Source organism: Sorex fumeus, unplaced genomic scaffold (assembly GCF_029834395.1).
Source record: "Sorex fumeus unplaced genomic scaffold, SorFum_2.1 ptg000007l, whole genome shotgun sequence".
NCBI classification, from domain to species: domain Eukaryota; kingdom Metazoa; phylum Chordata; class Mammalia; order Eulipotyphla; family Soricidae; genus Sorex; species Sorex fumeus.
Window position 1 is genome coordinate 48,440,321 of NW_026606064.1, and position 21,778 is coordinate 48,462,098.

General features: G+C 51.9%; 1 protein-coding gene across 1 annotated transcript in view; it reads right to left on the minus strand.

Annotated features, from left to right (window-relative positions):
- Positions 1-4,998: 4,998 nt before the first annotated feature.
- STUM (stum, mechanosensory transduction mediator homolog) overlaps positions 4,999-21,778 on the minus strand; it is a 51,696-nt gene continuing 34,916 nt past the window's right edge. The window contains exons 2-3 of the mRNA XM_056134394.1: positions 11,764-11,943; positions 4,999-5,128 (exon numbers count right to left, since the gene is read on the minus strand). Coding sequence (XP_055990369.1) covers positions 5,094-5,128; positions 11,764-11,943 — 215 coding nt within the window. The 3' untranslated portion in view covers positions 4,999-5,093. The remainder of the gene's footprint in view (positions 5,129-11,763; positions 11,944-21,778) is intronic.

Sequence of the window (21,778 nt, forward strand, 5' to 3'; positions counted from 1 at the left end):
TGCTTCCCATCCTGGGCCAGGTGGGAATGTTGGGCAGAAAAGAGCCTGTGCAGCCAGTGAGCCCAAAGAGACCACACTGCCCTCTCTTAGGGCACCCCCACCCTGACCCTCCTGCAGTGGCCAAGCACAGCTGGTCTGTGTGGGGTTATGATTGCTGACCCCCAAGGCCTGGGAAGAAGCAACTCAAGTCATGGACAGAGGAAACTGCATCCGGACCCCAGAGGTGGGTAGGGGTGGGATGGGGTAGGTCAGAGGGCAAGAGGCTCCAACCAGAGCCCCTGCTGAAAGGGGTCAGTGCCCAGACCTGCCCTCCCCCCAGCAGCCCCTGAAGGCCAATGTGTGTGTGCAGAGAGGGACTTGTAGGAGAGAGGAGGGCCAGGCGCTAGGGCCCAACAGGGGCGACAGGCAGGTGGAAGGTGGAGCAGAGATCTGTCTGGGTTGTTACATTTTGGCAAATTCGCACAGAGAGGGAGAAGGGGTGGAGATGAAGATCCCACCTGAAACATAAACCAAAAATCACCCCCAGAACTGAAGACTCGGGACACCATGAATGGGGATGCTGTCATTGACTTGGCATGCCTGTGACAAGGCTGCATGGTGTGTGTGGGCAGGAGGGGGGCAAGTAAAATCAGGATGGGGTTTCTTCTCCAATAGGAAGTGAGTGGGGACCACGGGCGCTCAGTGCTGGGCCCTGTGCGGGAGGAAGCAGCCCCTCCAACTCCATTTCCTTTGAGGGAAGTGAGGAACCTGGGAGGTAAGGAACATGCCCCACTGTCCTGGTACCTCCTTCCCAGCTCCCAGGAGGTGAAATGAGGCCTGAAGCAGAGAGCACCAATAACAGCTAGGAGGCTGGAACTCATTCCTAGGATTGGGGGGGGGGGGGGGGGGGCAGAGGGTGGAGTCTGGGCCTGAGCCAGCCCCTCTGTGACCTCGATGTTGGGAAGCTCCAGGATCCCTGCGCAGACAACGTTTGCACCCACCAGCAAGAAGGAAGTCCAGCCCTGGCCCTTGGAGACCCTTGGAGAACAATCCCCTCCCCATCTCTGCTCAGCTGCATCTCATCTGTGACAGCTGGGGGTGTCCTGGTTGCAGGTAGGACACGGCTGTGATCCAGGAAAGCAGCTGATATGCTTCTCCCAAGCCACACCAGAGACCCGGGGGTCACCCAATGCCCGCTGGGTGCTGGCTGAATGCTGGGGAGGTGAGAAACTGTGGTCAGGTGGTCTAAAGTCATAGCCTTTGGATGAACTCCATGCCCAGGGCTGGGAAAGCACTCATCTGCCTCAGTCCCTATATTGAAAACCCTCCAAACAAGACAACCGGAAGTACTAGCATCAGGAAAACAAGGTCAGATGGACAGTTGGCTTTTAAATGCCCCCCTTTCCGGGCAACCCACAATGCAAGGGCTTTCTTTGCACCATCTCCAACCTCGTGAAAACAGCAAGTGTCCTGGGGTGGGAGGGTGGGGCGCCACTGCCTGGCTCAGGCCCCAGGAGGAGAAGCTGAATTCAGGTGCCTCGGAAGACACTAACCCACCAGGATGGACATACCATGGTCAGCTCCACCGTTGCCTTCCTGCTGGACAGCGCTGAGCCTTAGCCCCTCTGCTCTGCTGCTGCCTGCTGTATTCAGGGTCTCTCCAGGGGACACCCGACTTGCTGGCTTGGCTTTCTGTACTTCCTTTTTGCTCAAGGCCCTCACCCCAGCTTGGCATGAAGCCAAAGTTTGCTCATGCCTGGGATGAAACTGGGGTCAGAAGAACAAGGCCAAGGGGTCGCGGCCAGGGATTGGGGCTGGATCACTCAGCCAACTGCAGCCACTAGGCTCTTAGCAGACCCCCTGAAGTCCCCACCAGGCTTGGGGAGGGAGAAGGGACCGCCCAGTATGGTGACCAAAAGGTGCTTGTAGCATCCTTCCCGTTCTTTCTGAGGGTCACCCTGTTAGCTCTGGTTAGCCAAGCAGAGGACACCTTCTGAGCACTGCCTTCCTTCCCCTTCTGGAGCTGGGCTCTGTCACGGACTGCATCTAACCTGTGGAAACTCCACACTCTAACATTCCTCTGGTGTAGAATCTCACTGGGTCCGCTAGGGACCCCACATCTGAGCCTGTCCTGGTGATCCAGGCCAATAAGGGGGTCTGCAGCAGCAGAAGGGGTTAATCTTGCTCCAAGTCCCGTCTATCATCCTTCGGTCCTTCTGGTACAGTCAGATGCTGGCTCCAAGGCAGGCTCTCTGCTGGCCAGGCCAGACCTGGGCCTCCAGCCCAGTGGCTTCTGCTGGAGCTCAGGGACCCCCACAGCCCCCCTATAGGAGTTGCCCAAGCAACAGAGTCCCCACATCCCACCCCACAGGGGTCTCTAGACTTCCTGTCTAAAGTCTGTCTTCAGCTCTCAAACTCAGAGCTAAGACTCCAAAACTCAAGTGACTATCTCCACCGCCCTAGCAGGCATCTTATACCTGCTGCACTTCCCAGCTCTGGCCCCGAGGGTCCCTGTTAGGTTCTGGAAGTACCTTGAAGGCCATGCAGTCCCTATGTCCCTGCGATCCCTGTCCCCCAGCACCCAAGTCCAGAGAACCCTAATCCCCAAAGTCCAGCAGAAACCCGACTGACCAGCAGTGTGGCCCAGGGTTCTCAGACATGCCCCCTCTGTCCACCCCCAAACGGCTGTTGCCAGCCAAGCTTGTGCAGACCAGCACGGCCAAGCTCTCAGCTGGCTGGTATCTACTTGATAAACTGACCCTGAAGCTCTCCCAGCCCGAGGCCCTGAGTGACACGGCCGTGGTGACCCCCTTCCTTGGTACCCCTTGGGTGCTAGCTTGCCCATGTGGCAGCCCTGGCACCACACCACACGGTTCCTCTGGTATGTTCTTCCACCTACACTTCCCTGGCTGGGTAGGAAAGGGCTCTCCCCTCCTCCATGCTCCTTCCCAGCTTTGGAGAAGGGGGGGAGGGGAAGAAGAGGAACGGGGCGGGGGTTGTGCAGAGGGGAAATGTCCTTCCAAGCACACAAACCCCAAATTAAGCCAGCCCACCCCGGGGACGCGTGGTGACACCTGTCACTCAGGAGACTCCCACCCGCGTCTGGATCGTGTCACTAAACATGCGCCATCTCTCTCCTCCACCCCCTCAGAGCCACCCCCAGCCAGAGCCAGGAAAAGAAGATCCCTTCTCTGGGGGTGTGGGGGGCGCACCCCCACCTGAGGCCTGTCAGGCATTCAGGCTAGCGCCCTGGAGCTGCTGGGGGTGGGGGAGCGCAGGGCTGGGGGAGGGAGGGCAGTGTCACCACATCCCCCCTTCAGGGGCCTTCCCCTGAACTCTGAGCGTGGGGGGAGGGGGTGCAGTCTGCACACCCAGAAGGCTCCTAGACTCCTAACAAATCCCAATCTGCCCCACGCCTTGAAAATGCGGAAGTTTCCTGACAAAGGACTCTCTGCCAGGCCCAGGCCAAAACCTGGAAGAAGGGGGTAACACTCCAGATGTTCCCCAAGTGCAGCCGAGGTTGGGGGGGAGCAGGGCTAGGAACAGAGAGTAGGGTCCCACCAAGTGGGAGGTCCCAGGCGGGGGCAGTGGCTGCAGGGGAAATCCCTTCCCAGAAGGGGGTGGACACTGTCCCAGGGGTGAAGGTCAAAAATGGAAGCAGCAATCCCCCAGCAGCTCAGGGGAGGTCACAGGGACTGTCCCTATGACACTTGTGTCCCCAAGCACTTCATCCAACTAGGAACGATGTGCAGTTCCACCTCTAGCACTGGCTGAATCCTGTGTGAGGCCCAGGTCGGTCGAAAAGGCCCCTCGGAGAGCTCTGTGTCCAGGGCCGTGGGGAAGCACTCAGAGGCCAGGTCCACGGGCCAGCTCTTCTGATGTCCGATGAATGTGAACACAGGCGGTGGCCTGTCACTGTCACTTTGCTTCTCCTTCCTCTCAATTGCACAAGGACCTCAGTGGCCAGGTCAACTTTTGCCGATTCCAGTCTCCACTGGCACTGAGTGTGACAGCGACCATGTGTGTGGTGGTACCTGGCGGGCCCCTGGGCAGAGGGAGGAATGCCCTCAAGGAGGGGCAATGGTGGCAGTCGTCAGGAAGGATCTTCTCACAGAGATGTTTCTGGCAGTCCTAGACCCCAGCAGCTCTCTTCTGTCAGTTTGCCCCCATGACTTGTGTGGCGGTTACACGTGACAGTTACCCAGTGCTGTTGGTTTGACCGTCTTCACGTTTCACCGCCTCAACCAGGGTGTTGGGAGATATCTGACCGATGTCTCCTATTTCTGCATTCACTGACTCCAAACTCAGAGACCCACCGATCCCCAATGTCCGAGCAAAGAATGGGGAAGCAGAATCATGCCAAGTGTCATGTGAAGAGTTTCCAGGCCTCTTGGGGTGTGTGTGTGGGGGGAGAGCAGTGTTCTTCACTTTGGTTCGGTGCTTCTGGTGATCCACATTGGTGGCGATCCAGCCCCCTTCCCGGGGAAACAAAGTTGAAAATGCTCACACAGGCCCAGAGGTTTCAGGGGTGAGGGTTTGGGGGCTGCGTGAGAGAAGGTGTGTGTGTGTGGGGGGGGGTACCAGGAGACACTCATGGGGGTTCCGGCCCCAGAGCTGAGGGCCCAGTGGGCTTTCCACCACCAACTGGAGTATATCCTCCTGCCCCCTGCCCCAGTGCTGAGCCCAAGAGGCCACTCTGAGGGGACTGAGCACCCAGAGACTGTGTCTGCCCCAGCCCTGTCCTACACAAGCCTCTGCTCATTGAATTAGCCCAGTACTGCCCAGCTTGCCACTCCCATGTGCCCATGCCAGGTGGGGGCAACGCAAGGGAGGGCGTGACCCCCAGCCTGGGACAGCATCCCCCTTGCTACCCACCCCACCTCCAGATGCTCTGGGTGCCTTGTCTGCAGAACTTTCTGGAGCCAGGAGAGGCTGGCAGCCCTCAAAGCCAGCTTAGATACATAGGCATCTTCAAAAGAAATCATGTGTTGGTGCATCCCCCTTGGTACTCCAAACCCAGGAAATGGCAGAAGAGAATATGGAAAGGTCCTGGGGGCCACAGCAGCCTGATGCAACCCTCATGGGCCCCCCTGGACTCGGCAGCTCCCGCGGGCTCACAGCTGTTGTGGGATGCCTTGCTCCTTGTACCCTGTGAGAGAGATGCAGAGAGATAGTCAGGTAGCTGCCTCTGGGGGGAGGAGGGGGACAGACAAAAATTATATTTCTGCTGATCACACAAAGGCTATCACAGAGGTCAGTTTATTGATTGATTGATTGATTGATTGACTGATTGCTTTTTGGGTCACACCTGGCAATGCACAGGGGTTACTCCTGGCTCTGCACTCAGGCGTTACTCCTGGCAGTGCTCAGGGGACCATATGGGATGCTGGGAATTGAACCCGGTTTGGCTTGCATGCAAGGCAAACACCCTACCTGCTGTGCTATCTCTCCAGCCCCCCAGAGTTCAGTTTTAATGCAATATTCTGGCTCTTTGCTGGGAATGAAAGGATGAATGGAGAAGTGTGGAGGGTTTAGCAAGATCGTGAGAGATGGGGCCTGGAATGGCTGGATGGGGGTCTGCAGCAGCCTGATGCAACCCTCATGGCCCGCCCTGGGCTCTGCAGCTCACTCAGCAGTACACTGAATCTACAGCTCTGTAAGCACTGCACAGCACCCCACCGCCCTGGCCAGGCATGATATGCCCAGTCAGAGCCTTGAGAGAAGGTTTCACACAGGTGTTATCAGCACTGGACACCTGGCATGTGTGGATGGAGAGGAGAAAGGAAGGTAGGGGAAGAAGATGGCATGCAGGGGGCAGAGCCACAGGCATGCAGAATTGGCCGTGCCAGTCAGTCCTCAGTGGCACAGTTGTCGAGCCTCTAAACTGCTAATAATGATGAGACCACTGGGAAAATTTGACTACTGTGATATTATAGAAGTGATGATTTATTTAGGAATGAAGAGACATCATTGTGTAAGGGGGGAAAAAAAGCAGGGTCTGGAGAGATAGTACATGGGTTTCAGTGTTTGTACCTGGCATGCAGCCCATACCAGCACTACAGGTTATCACTGGGAGTGACCCTGGAGGCCCCTGCTGGTACCCAGCTCTGAGGACCTGAGCAGTACTACATCCTCAGACCCAAGAATCCACCTGCCAGCCTGGTTGGCTGAGAATAATCTAGAGATGCCCCTGGGTCCCCCTGAACACACTTGGGAAACCCCAGCCACAAACTGATAAAATCTAAGAGAAAAAAATAATCACCTACTGCAATATTTAGGGATGAATGAAGAACCTGGACTTTGCTAAGCAGTTTTGCCCTAGGAGCTACCCTAAAGGAGTAGCATTGCATTTAACTGAATTTTTTTTTTCTCTTTCTTCACTAAAGTTCCCATTGGTGAAGGGAACTTTGGCATTGAAGACCATTTTGATGCCACAGTCCAGAGCCGGGGGTGGAGAGTGCATGGGAGACATAGAGGAGGAAAAAACGAAGCACAAGAATCCGGGAGCCGCCCTCCCCCCACTCGCTCGGCCACAGGAGCGGGGACGCAGGCCAACAGCCAGGCCTCAGTGAGGAAAACCCACCCTCCAATTTTGACTCCACTTTTGACATTTTTCAGAAGAAAAAGTTATAAACAAAAGCATGCTGACCGACGAGGAGAGGGGGATTAGGGGGGAGCCTGCACCCCAAAACAGACTCACCTTGAGAAACTTGGCAGTGATACCAGGAAAGGTGAGCATGAGGAAGAGGAGACAAAAAGAAAGCATAAGAACAGGAAAGCTGAGGGACTGCAGGGATATAAAGAGGGAGCGGCCTGATGCTCAGCTGGGAGTACCCAAAGTCCACCGAGGCCAGGGGGTGGGGGGTCACTGATGGCTGCCTTTCTTTTTTTTTCTTTTTGAGTCACGCCCGGCGATGCTCAGGGGTTACTCCTGGCTCTGCACTCAGGAATTACTCCTGGTGGTGCTCAGAGAATCATATGAGATGCTGGGAATCGAACCCAGGTTGGCGCATGCAAGGCAAATGCCCTACCCACTGTGCTATCACTCCAACCCCTGATGGCTTTCTTTTTTTGGGAGTCATGCCAGAAACTCTCCTGAGTGTCTGCTGCCTGCAGTCTCAGCGTAACCCACAATTGCCCCTGTCCCGCCCCCCCTTACTTCCTTCACTGCCAGCCCATGTTGGCCTAGAGGTTTTGAGTGAGACAGAGCAGGGCAGGGCTGCTAAATGATGGGAAAACACTGAGGTGACCAGCTGGTCCCAGCCCAGCTCTGCCTGACCCATGCAGTTCACCTTCACGGAGACAGGATCCACGTCTATCAAACGTAATGCCCTCAAGAAAGACAACAGCCCAGGGACAGCAAACAGGATTGATCTGGCAGACATCCAGCCTCCAGGATTGGTTATTCACACCAAGTCCTGTGCTGAGAATAAGCAGAGGCCCAAGTATCGTGATTAATTAGCATCATCTTCATGGGTCCCTGTGGTGAGGATGGCCCTCCTATGAGAGGAGCAGATGCCATGGCCTATGTGGGAGACCCCCGAGGCCCCACCGCCTGCCCCTGTGAGGGAGAGAGGACACGGTGAGAGCGGGCGGGGGCCCTTATGGGAGGCGAGAAAGATTTCCTAGGCTTGCTGGCAACCGCTGGAATCTTCCAGTTTCAACCTGCAATCAGACAGGGTACTGCGGGCCCTGATTCCAGTGTTCCCCACCCCCAAGCACTAGTTGGTACCTGAGGCTTCTGCATGTGTCAAGGATGATGCATCCCTCTCTCCAAAAGGAAGTGGTGACCCAAGAGCTAGTACAGCAGCTCCCTGACACCACATTTGGTCCCCTGATCCCTGACTACCATCCCCTCCTCATGAGAACTGAAGACCCTCTCGGGAGCAGCCCCACCAGCAGCTACTGGCCAACCCTGGCAGCTCTACCCATTTCTCTCCAGACCCTACTTATTCCCCAGAGTTGCTTGATTTGCTCACTCACACTCAACTGTCCTGGTCTCGGACCCCTTCCTCCAGACTTCCGCTGCTGGAGGAGCTGCTTCTAACATTTTCCTCTGCTGGATCTCTGTTTCTCAGACCTGACAGCTCAACTGGCCACTCCCCGAGGCTTTGCCTGGTTCTGCCATCTATGGATCCTGAAATCAATCAGTAATAGAACCTTCTAGGACATTCTAGAGTTCTATGAATTCTGAACCTCTCTCCTCTGGCTTCTGCTGTCCTTACCTGGCACTGCTCACCTCTGGCCCAAACAACAACTGCTGAGAGGTTGTGTGGGATATAGGAGGTCTTGAGAATATGGGACATGGACAGAAGGATCACATGCCCAGGAGAGCTGATCCCTGTAAGTGAGGAACTTGGCCTAATGCAGAAGGTCAATGGGAAGGGACAGGCAGGAAACATCAGTTAGAGCTCAGGATGCAGCTGCCTGAACTTAGTAATGTCTGTCTTAGTATCTTGCCTCGTTAAACAAATTAAATTGTCTTTGGTAAACTTGATCAGGTAATGTGAAGTCCTTTTATGAAACAGTTCTATGTTTAAGTCAATTTGTGTCAAATGATTGCCACCTCAACACACTTTGAATCACTCTGTACGAAGAAAAAGGGGCCTAGCGAGAAGCGGAATGGGGGTGGGTAGGTGGGGAACATGTGGTTCCACAGGAGAAACTTGCTTTACAGGGATGAGGCCAGGTGCTCGCACCAACCTCAGCTCCACACACAAGCAATTTTAAATGAAAAACAAGTGAAAGAAAAGAAACACCTGTTGAGTGTGTCCAAAAAAAAAAAAAAACCCAAAGAAACAAACAAAAAAATCACGTAACAAAGAAAAACCTGGGGCTGAAGTGATAGCACAGCGGGTAGGGCGTTTGCTTTGCACACAGCCAACATGCCCGACACGGGTTCGATTCCCAGCATCCCATATGGTCCCCCGAGCACCGCCAGGAGCAATTCCTGAGTGCATGAGCCAGGAGTAACCCCTGAGCATCGCCGGGTGTGACCCAAAAAGCAAAAAAAAAAAAAAAAACAAAGAAAAACCTAGGACCAGTTTTCACTAAAAATGAATTTTACTAAAATGTAAAGAAACCATAAGCAAAATGAAAGACCAATCTATGGTAGCTGAAAAGACAGTACAGAGGTTAAGGGACATGCTTTGCATGTGAATGACCCCAATCTGATCCTTGGCACCGCCTGATCACCCCAAGTGTCACCTTATGTCAGACTGGGCATTACCTGCAGACCCCCCAAACACTGCTGGTGGCGCAGGTAATCCTCAGTCCCGCAGTCTTGGACCCACCATTGAACCACCAGCCAGGCTGGCTGAGAATTGCTGGGAGGAACCCACAGGTCTCCTGAGCACTACTGAGGGTCCCCTCTCCTGCTCTACACCATATCTATGGACTGGGGAATTTTTTTCAATGTATATCTGATACAAGGGTTATAAACAAAATATATTTTAAAAAACTCATACAAGTCAATAAAAACACAAATACACACACACAAAATTTTGTAATGGCCAAAGAACCTTACCGCACATTTCTCCAAAGATATATTAAAGACAATTGATGCATTTTGTTTTGTTTTTCTTTTAGTGCCATGCCCAGTCGTGTTCAGGCTGGCTCCTGGCTCTGTGCTCAAGACTCACTTGTGACAGTACTCAGAGGATCATAACAGATGTGGGAGATCAAACCGGGTTGGCCACATGCAAGACCCTACCCACTGTTCCATAGTTCTGGCCCAACAATGAAATACAATTCTTGAAATGTTTAGAATCACCAGTTATTAGGCAACTTCAAGTCAAAGTCGCAGTGACCTTTCATCCCCACCTGTTGGAATGGCCAGCTCAAAGGGACAAGAGAGAAACAAGGGTTTCTCTCTTCTCTTACCTCAAGGAAAGGTTAGGGGAGAAGGAATTGTTAGGCACCATCAGTGGGCATGTGAATTGGAGTGGCCATTGTGGAAAACAGGATGGAGGAGCCTCAACAGGTTAAAAATAGGACAGCCATAAGATCCAGCCTTTCCGCTTCTGGGAGTATACCCAAAGTAAAGGCAAATACAAACTTCATTTAGTTTGGGGCCACACCCAGCAGTACTCACGGTTTACTTCTGGATCTGAGCTTAGGGATCAATCAGGGACCATATGGGAGTCCAGGGATTGAACCTAGGTCGGCCGCATGCAAGGCATTGCCCTACCCACTATACTATTGCTCCAGTCCCAGCAAACACTAACTTTTAAAAAGATATCTGCACCCATCCAGTTCACAGCAGCACAATTCACAACAGCCAAACCTTGGAAACAACCTCAATGCCTAGCGTTGGATGAAGGGAAAAAGAAATTGTGACATACAGTAAAGCGGGAACACGAGAGGCAAGACCCACTCAGGAGCTGAAAAAAGATGAATAGGTTGTAAATCACAAAGTTCCAACAAGAATAGAGCAAGGGAGCAAGTTTGATGAGGCTGCTGGAACAGGGTTCAAGAAGCAATTAGTGAATGTCTGTATGGAACTTAAACATGTATTAATTGTATTAATCACTGATTGTGTCATTGTATATGTTAAATGAAAAATGATCCTCCCTGCCCAGAAGCAATGTAGCCTATTCCTAGTGTTTTAAAGTTCTTCATGACCTGTGTACAACACTTGCTTCATCTTTATGGCAATCACCAAGTAGAGTCCACATGCATAAATAAACTGGGGTCTCCCTCTGTCTCTGGTCAGATTTCTGTACACACACACACACACACACACACACACACGTAAGTATACACACATACACAAACACACTAGAACATTATTCAGTCACTTACAAGTGAGGAAGTCCTGCCACTTGAGATTTTGAAATGGCAGGAATGGGCCTTAATGCTAGTAAACTAAATCAGAGAGAGACAAACATGATCTGATCTCACTAATATGTAGAACTGAATAGCAATGGGAAAAGTCAAAGAAAAAAAGAACTCACACTTGTGGTTAACAAAAGTGGTTGGGAAGGTGGTGAATAGGCACAGCTCCCCCAGGCATAAGCTCAGTAAGTACCTGGAAGTGAGGCACAGACCCCTGGGAGTGGCTCAGGAAACAACGGGGGTCCTGTGTGGGGACTTTGCTAAGACCCTGTGTGGGATCTGGGGAGGGGGGGTCACGAGAGAGAGCAGTGTCTCAGGGCTCTCAGCAAAAGCATTTTTTAATCTTTTAAAAATGCTATTGTATCTGTCTGAGAAGATGGATGTGAACTGAACCCACTGTGGTAATAATTTAACAAAAAAGTGTAAACCACCCCCAGGCTGTCTGCTTTAAACTTCTATGTTGACACATGTCAATATAACACGGTGAAGGGGAGATTCTGTTGTTCTTTCTCTCATAAACACAGTTGGAGGGTGGACAAATACTCAAACAGTCAATCCTTTCTTTCTGGAAGCTGCCTGGTGGAGGTGGGGAGCTGAGCTGATTGGGGGTGCACACCCTTGCTCCCCAATGTGGCCAGCTGGCCTATCTCTTTGGCCACAGCGATGCTGTCTGATGTGTGGCAGCTGAGTAGGGTTCCCTCCCTCTCTCACACATGCGTCTGGCTCTGACCTCTGCCTGTCTCATGCACAGGTCAGGAGAGGATCCCCTAAACCAGGCAGATACAGTCTCATGAGAACCCCAATGAGCCCTGAGCAGAGGGGCAGGCCTAGCCCCGTGGCTCTCGGTGCCCAGACCCCAGCTTCCAGCATCACACTGACTTCATCATTGTCCTTTCCAACTCTCCTCCAGTCCTACTCCACCAGTCCCACACAGCAGTGGTTACTCACTGGCCAGGATGACCATGTCCATGCCCCAGAAGATGCTCATGATCCAGCCCACCATGACAATGGCCGTGAGGATCTGGATGAGGGCCGCGGCGATGTTCAACCAGAAGACGCAACACACGTGCCTGTCAGGAAGGTCAGTGCGGGCCCCGCACAGCACGGTGAAGGCCGAGATGAAGGTCCCTGCGAAAGGTCAGCGGGAACAGTCGTGTGAGCGCACAGGGAGACATTGGCAAGCTTGCTTGATACTGGCCCATTGGTTGACCCTCTGCAGCCCCACCCGGCACCTTCCGTCCCACCCCTTCCTGTCTGTCCTGGCACAGACCATGTACCACCCAGGACAAGACAGGGCATGAGGCTGCCAAGGGCCCAGGATAGTAAGAGAACCTTAGGAAACATGAATGACACGGGGCAAGTGGTGAAGGAGTGAGGACAAAAAATGTGGGAGAGAAGGGAACCAGTCTGTGTGACAGGGTTCAGAGCCAAGTGCACATAGTGCTAGTGTGACAAAGAAGTCACCCACTGACCTAAATTGAAGATGCGACCCTCCAGAAAACACACTAGTGCTGAGAAGTGGGAGCAGGAAGGAACTAGGCCCCCAAGTTGCTTCAGAATGGGGAGAGTGCAGGCTGGGTCAGATGTCCTAGACCCTGTCCTGGGAGGGGTCCCGCATGTACCCCAGGCCTGCAACGGGAGGGGCAGGAAGCCTGAAATTTCTTTTGCAGCCATGAGGCACTGAGAAATGTGACAGCTGGGAGCTTCCCAGAGCCCTGAGGTAACATCACTCTGTTCACCAACGTTCTCCTGGAGCCTAGTCTGTAACCAGAGGCCACAGTGCCTCACATCAACCCTGTGCGGTAACTGGTCCCCAGGCTGCACCCGCTTCCTCCTGCTACTGTGAGAAGGAACTGAGGCTTCATAGCTCGAAGTAAAATCGGTATAAGGTGTCTGGGGTCAGAAGTCTGACCCAGATCCTACCAGTCCTGCCCAGAGGCACAGGACATTTGGTCTCATCTGTCCCAGCCTCTGGAGACTGCCTGCTGTCCCCATCAGTGTCAAAACCTATGGCCAAGCGTCTTCTCTCCTGCCTACTCTCTGCTTCCCTCCCTTCCTCTCTCTGACTCTGCTCTTTCGACCTCCTTCTGCAATCCTTTGCAAGTTCACTTGTCAACCAGCACACCCCAGACAATTCCCTCCTGTTCGATCCTTAACCCCATCTGTAGATTCTTTTCTCATGTAAGGGAACAGAGTTATAGGCCTTAGGGAGCAGAACATGGATGTCAGGAATTTCTGAAGCCTTGTAGGCCCCACAGAGGTGCCCTTCCCAGGTGAGCTGACTCCTCCAGAGAGCAAATGACTTTTGAGTGTAAAGTAAAATGATCCAGGGCCCACACCCAAACGCTCTCCTCTAAGGGCCTCTCACACTCCAACCACCCAGGGGCAGGGACTAGACAACCCAGCACAGTTGCATGCACGAGAGCCCTGAAATTGTTCAAACTAGCTCTGAACCTCCCCCCCCCCCCCCCCCCCCCCGCCACCACCACCACCACCGCAGCCCTGCTCCTTCCCACACTAAAGCCTCCTGACTAGGGATGAGGCTCAGTAGTCAAGTGCGTATTTCTGGGGATTTGGGGGGGATTGGGGTCCTAAGCAGAGCTCAGGAGGTCTGAGGGCTCCACCGGTGACTCTCGGTCAACCAGATGGTCATTTCAGCATGACAGTCTGAAGATGTAATGCTGCTTGGTCCCTGCAATGTCAGGGTCATCCAGGCCACCCCAACAGTGCTGAAGGCCTCGAGGGCCACCCCGACAGTATTTGGGGGCCTCCAGGCTTTCACTTGGTGGTGCCAGCCATGTCTTCTAAGCACTGTCTTATCTAGCTCCTGGTTCCTAACATGCACATTTTGCATGCAGGAGACCTAGGTTCAATCCCCGACACTGCAAAAGTGAGCAAATAAATACAGATAGTTAAGACCCATGTTTCTCACTTGCCCTCTGCCTCTGACTGGGGGTGGTGCTTCCGGGCCTGGTGTGGCCCTTCTTTAGGGAGCTGCCAGGTACAAACTGTCTGCAGTGACCCTTGTTTGCTCATCAAAGTCACCAGACTTTGATAATAGTGAAACCTACGTCTTTAAACAGACACACATACACAGACTCGAGGATAAAGTATCTTATTCAGGTCACTGTTATGGGCCACCCTGAACCCACTGCTGTCTGAGACCTAAGGCACTACAGCACTTACACACAGTCCTTAGAGTGTACTATGTACCTGTTAGAAAGGATGAAGTCATAAAATTTACATACAAGTGGTACTAAGTATCATGCTAAGCAAAATGAGTCAGAAAGAGAGGGACAGACATAGAAAGATTGCATTCATCTGGGGAACATAAAGTAACAAAATAGGAGACTAACACCCAAGAATAGCCAAGATAAGTGCCAGGAGGTTTACTCCATGGCTTGGAGGCCAGCTGCACACTCTAGGGGTAAAAGCAGCTCAGATAGAGAAGGGAGCACCAAATAAAAGGTGTTGGGAGGATCCTCCCAGTATGAGAGATGCATGCTGAAAGTAGACTGTAGACCGAACATAATTGCCACTCAATTCCTCTTTTGCAAACCACAACACCAAAAGTAGAGAGAAAACAAAAGGGAATGCCCTGCCACAGAGGCAGGGTGGGATGGGGGTTGGGAGGTGGGAGGGATACTAGGAGTAGTGGTGGTGGAGAATAAGCACTGGTGGAAGGATGGGTACTCGATCTTTGTATAACTGAAACCCAAGCACAAAAAAATTGTAAGTCTACAACTGTACCTCATGGTGTTTCACTAATAAAAATTAAGAAAAAAAAAAGCACAGGGACAACCTGTGCTCCAACCTTTATTATTAGCACCAGAATCACTGTCTATAAAAATGTCTAGGGACCAGAGAAATAGTACAGGATACAAGACACTTGCCTTGCATGCAGTCAGCCCAGGTTCCATCCCAGAATCCCACAGCCTGGGGGACCTAGCTTGGGGAACCCTATTCGGGGAGAAAAATTATATCTCACCAGAATTGCCAACCTTATTGGAGACCAACAGGCCTCTTCATGCATCTACCTGCTTCTTTGGAGAGAGGTCAAACCAAGGGTTCTGCAGCATGCAGCACTCTAGAAGGACACAGAGTGAAAGAGAAAAGCATCTGCTAGAAGATGAACTGACTCACCCAGCATTCGAAACAAAAACAACCTTTGCACTTATGTGGAGGGGGGATCTTTCGGTCACTGTCCTCTTCTCTTCATTGCTATCTATCTGATCACTCTAGGCTGAAGGCTCCCAAATTTACTTAGCCTACTGTCCCCTTTTCAGAAGAAAATACCAGTAATCCTTAGCACCCTAGACACCAGTGCTATGGCCCAGGACCTGATGCTGCTAGGGTGCTACAGTGATAGGGACCTCCAAGGCCAGACTCAGGGTGCTAAGGACACCGTGCGGTTCTAGGGATCAAATCCTGGGTGGATGCCAGCAACCTCTATACTCTTTTCCTGTCTCACTCTGCCTTTTTTGGGGGGGAAGTGGTTGGGGTACACCTAGCTGTGCTCAGGACTTACCCCTGACTCTGTGCTCAGGGATCACTCCTGGCAGGGCTCAAAAGATCATATGGAGTGCTGGGGATTGATCCCTGATCAGCCGCGTGGCAAGACAAGCATCTTACCCACTGTACTATCTCCCAAATCTACCTTTAAGTGAACAAATAGAAAGTGCCTCCCAAATGCACCCAAGGTTAAACCCCATGTTGCAGCACCCCCCACCCCAAGTGGAGGCAGGATCACACATTAGGAAGCATAGTTCTAGGATGTGGGTAGAATTATAAGTACCTTTTATGAACAATGCTTCGTACAATATGTGCATACATTACCTGCCAGGGCGTGAATTAGCATAAATTAATTGCATTCATTTACTTAATCATTGTCACTTAGCATGAATAATTTCACTAATGAGGAAACCTTGGTCCCTTTGGCCATACAAGGGAGAATATGCCGAGGAAGGCAAGAACTGAGTGGAGTTATAACATAAGACCGTTCATTTTAATGTATTCAGCAGGAAATTGTAAAAACGACTTTAACACATTTTCATGTGCAGAGGTGTTAATTATTTTAAATGAGTCCTACTCGCCAAGGAACAAGCCCTCCCCTTCTCCTGCAATACGCAGGTTTGGATCTCTGATGCTGAGTGCCAACCACACGCCCACACTGAGTCTTGGGAATGCAGAGTTCAGACTGGGGTGCAGGAGCAGGGGCGTGGCCCAGGAGCCCACACTGAGTGGGGACGCTGAATTACAAAAGTATCAGGATGAAGGATCAGTGATGAATTCTGTTGGATTTCTCAGGAAGATGGTTATAGGGGTAGGGCTAGAGGGGGCCAGTGGTGGGGTCCTGGGGAAACCAAGAAGGGCAGGAGGGCAGGGGAAGAACATTCTAGATATAACCCAGAAGGGCACAGCCTGACCAGAGAAGGAGCTGGGCTTGTGTACCCAGGGCAGCAGGGGAAAATGAGGTTGGTTGAGACTTTGATTTATGCTATCAGTGAAGCTAGAGATGCAACTCAGCAGTGCATGCCTCACATGAATGAGATCCTGGGCTCAATTCCCAGTCCTGCTACACGTGAATAAATAAATATCATAAATTAAAAGGACAAAATGGAAAGGGACAAGGGTTTGGCTAGAGGGAACCCAGAAGGCCTTTGCCATAGAATCAACTTCCAGGCAACACAAGCCACTGGGAAAGATGAGCTGTTTGGGGTTTTAGAGCACAGACAATGCCCCAAAAAGCTGGGGTGAAAAGGGTGAGGCAAAAGGCTGGGAGGAGAAGTATCCAGGTGGGAGGGAAGCAGGCCATGGGGGAGAGAGTGAGGAAGAGACCGCAGTCTTGTTAGGGTGGGGTTACTGCATGGGATGGACCTGGGTTTCTGGGATCCAGCCCCTTGATAAGATTAGGAGGGTTGGGATAGGATGTTGGGGTAGGAACTGTTCCCAAAGCAGAATTCTCACACTGAGCTTTATAGAAATGCAGGTGCCATGGGAGTGGGGAAGGGAGACAGAGAGTGAGTGAGTGAGAGAGAGAGAGAGAATGAAAGAGAGAGAGAGAGAGAGAGAGAGAGAGAGCGAGCTCAATGCCTTGCATTCAAAGACCCAGGGTTCAATCCCCGGCATGTCATGGTCCCAGAAGCACCATGGAGGAAGCCCTGGGCATCATTCCAGGAGCAGTCTAGGGCACCACTGGGACGTGGCCCAAACACTCCCCCAAAATAGTCTGTGAGGTTACAAAAATTTCTTGGATGCCTGTTCCTGGTTGAGATATCTGGGGCACTCTCAGAGGGAGTGGGCCAGCATCCACCCAAACAAAGCCCCACCAGCCACTCACTCCAACAGTCCAAAGTTGCTGCCATGCCTCTGGCTGAATTCCATCACCCCAGGACTGAGCCTCACAGAGAAATTAACCTGATGAAAACTCAGTACACAGGTACCTGTGACTGAAATCTCCAGGCCTTCTAGGAGTCGAAATGGGCTAAACTCCCCCACCTCCCTGGACTTCCAGAATTCTCAGTAGTCATGATCACACCCCAAAGTTGCTGCCCAGTAAAAAATTTAACTCCAGTTGGATAACCCATTTAAAAATTGTGGATTTCCTAGAGCACATGACCTTAAATGCAGCCATGTGACATCTCCAAACTCTATAACACTAACAACCCAGTAATAGCACACAAGACTGGTTGGGATGTAATGTGGAAGTCAACCAGTCTCGACTAACAGGAGCATTAATATAGAAGGCTTAGCTTGAAACAACATTCTAGTAATCCCTCCGACGAGGACTTAATGTTTCCACAGTGAGATACAACAATTTTCACTAATTTTATTCCAAGGAAATATTTTTGATCATTCCATTAGCAATTTATTGGTAATAAGCAATATACAATAAATTATTGTGGGCCTATAGCAGGTTTGAAAAATAGTTGGGAAAATTGGACAATGGTGAAGGGAAGGTGATGGTAATGATGGGATTGGTGTTTGAATATTGAATGCCTGTAACAAATCATCATGAACAACTTCATAAGCCACAGTATTAAAAAGTGCATGGGGGGAGGGTGGGGTAGGGACAGTCTATAAATAGTTTTCAATGTTCCAAACAGCACCAGAGAACCTAATGAGGCCATGCCCATCACAATACCAGCTTCAACGTATCTGCCTGGAAGCAGAGCTATAACTAGGAGTTCTCTCCCACAGCAAGTATCTCTGAGAATACTCCATCCACCTTGATCACTTAAAGACAGGGAAGAAAACTAAGTTATTACATCTTAAATTTTCTCAAGCATAGTTTTATGGAAGAAAATTAATGGAAGGTGGATAGGTAGGCCATCTATGACCTCAAACCCACCCTCAGCCACAGTTTCTAGCCCACACCTGGGCACCTTCCTCTCTCTCCTGATCCCAGGCAGACTGGACTGCTCAGATGCACCCCCTTTAGATATCCCTGGACTCCCACTCCAGTTGTTCCCTTCTTAGCCTCTTGACCATGTGGCTGTGGAGACCAGTGGCACAGGTTGAGCTCTGGGTGCAAGGCCTCATAGGGGACTGGAGAGGGACAGAGGAGACCTCACAGGTGGAGGCAAGTCCTTGGGTGTCAGGCTGGAGTGATAGCACAGCGGGTAGGGCATTTGCCTCGCACGTGGCCAAACTGGGTTCGATTCCCTGCATCCCACAAGGTCTCCCGAGCACCGCCAGGAGTACTTCCTAAGTGCAAAGCCAAGAGTAACCCCTGAGCATTGCTGGGTGTGACCCCCAAAAGCAAAAAAAAAAGTCCTTGGGTGTCATAGCCACTGCAAAGGGCACGTCTTGGATTTTCCATCTGAATAAAAGCTCCATAACATACAAGCAGGAGGACAAGGGGCCCTCTTGGCTCCCCCAATTCACCTCAAATAAATCTGCTATCTTTCTTAGGACAGAAAATGAGGCCAGGTCCCCCTCTATTGTTCAGATTGTCTCCACTGTGACAGCAAGTTGGCTCTCCTGCTGGAGGCGAGGGACTGAAGCCTGTCATTAATTTTAATGGCACTGGGTAGTATTACATCTGTCGCCAGGGGTTCATTAGCAGGGTCCTCTGTGCTAGGGCTCCCCTCCTGGGCCCCTAGGCTGTCTCAGTGAGGGCGGACAGTGGGGGCCTGGGGGCTGGGGGACAGACCTAGGTCTCTGGCCAGGAGGACACAAAGAGGCCAGATCTCACCAGGATATTGATTCCATCTGATCTCATGGAATATCAGTTCCTTGGCTCTGCGTCCTGAGACAGGTTTGTGGCTTCAGTGTTAGAGGGTAGACAGGGATGGGACGGTGGGTGTGTCGTGACCAGGGCAGAGGATCCCAGGATGGTGTGGAGACCCCCAAAAGCCAAAATGTGTCCCCACCCCACCCCTGCCCCTCCACAGCCTCCCTGCAGACAAGGACAGTGTCGAGGGCACCATGAGTGGAAAGATGGGCCAGGGCAACGCAAACACATTTGTCATAGGTGACAAGAGGATGTTTCCACGGATGGGTAGACACTGATTAAACCGAGTGGGGCTCACCCAAGGTCACAGGGCACCTGCAATCAGCCAGCAAGAACCAAATGAGGGAATGAAGGACAGCTGATCAGAGATGCTGCTAAAGGTTCTGCATGGACCCAGCCTCCCTGGGTGCCTTTCAGTCACAGGGTCCCTCTGAGTGGGGCCGGCCCCCATCCAATCGCCTGAATCATAAGTAGCTGACGGACTCTGCGCAGGCTTACCTCAGTGCTTGCTAAAGTCCAGTCGCTCCCTCCTTAGCCCCCTGACCAGCCCAGGTGGTCGTGGGGTCCAACAGCTCAGGACCTCCAGACCCCAGTGCACACAAGGCCAGGTACACCAGGCAGGGCTTAGGGGAACCATCCCAGGAGTCCCAGGTCATGGCCACACACAGGATGGATGTCATCCTGCATCCTGCCCTGCAGCCCTTGGCAGCCCAGGCCCATGGGCTGTGTACCAGAGCGAGTCACTGAACAGTTCCAATTCTACCAGCCCATCCTCGAACCCTGCATGCCTGCCTCCAGGGGCCTCCAAAGCTTACCTGAGTCACTTCACCCATTTATTTCTGGAGGCCTTCAAAGCAGTCTCAGGGGGCTCCAGAGCCACTCCCAGTGAGACACAGCCTGACTGGGTGGACCTGACAGTTCGTCACATATGGTCCCACTGAGCACCACCAGGAGGGAAATCTGAGCACTGCTGGGTGTGACCTCCAAACCAACAAAACAAAATAGGATAGTACAGTGGATAGGATGCTTGCCTTGGCAGCTGACCCTGGTTCTATCCCCAATGCCACATATGTTCTACCCTGAGCCCTGCCAGGAGTGAGCCCTGAGTGCAGAGCCAGGATGAGCCCTGAGCAGTGTTGGGTGTGGCCCCCACACAAAAGCAACAGCAGCAACAAAAACAAAGGGAGGTTCTGGGGCCCAACTTCAGGGTTGAACACCAGTGAGCCCTGAGACTTGACGAAGGCCAGATCTCCCTCCAGACCTCTGTTTCTCTGCCTAGGATGTCAGATGTGCCCTCACAGGGTGGCTGTGGGATTGGGTTAGAGTGAGCGAGTAAACAGTGCGCACTCAGTTTAAGGCATTCATGGACAGAGCCTCCCTAGAAGGTAGCTGATGGCAACGTCTTTCCCTGGGACATAGTGGGAACTTGACACCTGGGAGCTGTGCATGAGGAACACGAATGTGAACTTGAATGGGAGGATCAGTGTAACCTGCTCCTAGAGTGGCTTGCCACCAATAATGCTACTCTACACTCTGCCTTAAAAAATAAATAAATAAAAGTGTAAAGCTGCCAACTTCACTGTGTCAGTGTCCTGAAGTCGGAGGCTCCGTACTCATCCATCTGCCACAGGATCATGCAGCCAGAAAAAATACCATAATTATGATCCCGACCTAGAAAGTCAGGCAACTCCTTAAGTGAAACTACAAAAATAGTATGTATACAGTGCAGGAGCTTAAAAATATTTAGGTATGTGAGCAAGTCTGGAGTGCATTAAGCAAAATGAAGGTTGTCTCACTGTAGCCAAATTATAGGGTACTTTCCCATTTTCTTTCCTTCTTCCCCTCTTTCTTTCATCTTTCTCTTTTCTTTTTCTTTTTATCTCCTGAGCAGTTCCCAGGGGGTCCAGGACCATGCCCTAGATATTAGGCCACTGGGCCTGGGGATTCACTGCTCTAGACCTGAGATGGGGCATTGTGTGGGCCCAGTGGTGATGGGGAGGGGGTCTTTAGAGCCAGGAGTCAGACAAGGGGGCCTTCCACAGTTCACACACATGTCAAGCCTCCCTCGAGTTAGCTCCCTGGTTTCGTCTACCCTCTCTCCTTCCTTTCTTCCTTGCCTGCTTCTCTTCTTCCCTCCTGCTATTTCTTTCTTTCCCTCTCTATTTACTTCCTGAAAAGAAAAAAGAAAGAAAGGAAGGAAGGAAGGAAGGAAGGAAGGAAGGAAGGAAGGAAGGAAGAAGGAAGGAAGGAAGAGAAATCAAATTCTCTTTCAGTTATAAAGTTCCTGCACCTGCCAGAATCCAACTATGCAAGACTGTCCCCCAAACAGCAGTGACACAAATTGGAACCCGGGTTTGCGGAAAATAAAGGAGGCCCTCCCTCTGCCTGGGCTCCATCCAGAGGCCCCCAAATTCAGGAATGCCTCTGGCATGCACTCCCAGTTTGGTAAGCACCCAAAGAAGGGTCTTTTCCCAAACGCAGGTAGCAGAGGGACAACACTAGAAGTCCTTGTTTGGAAGCAAGGGAAGGACTCTGGTCCTAAGAGATCTCAAATTGTCACTACGGATTCATTTAGCAGCCACACAACAGCAGTGGGGAAGAAGGTGACTGGGCTGAGCTGGCCCAGAGCCTCCTGGGACCTGGGAGGAAGGCAGAAAGGCAGAAGGAGGCCTTTGTGGGCCCAGGCTCAGATGTCATCTGTTTCCCCACACACTCAGAGCCACACCT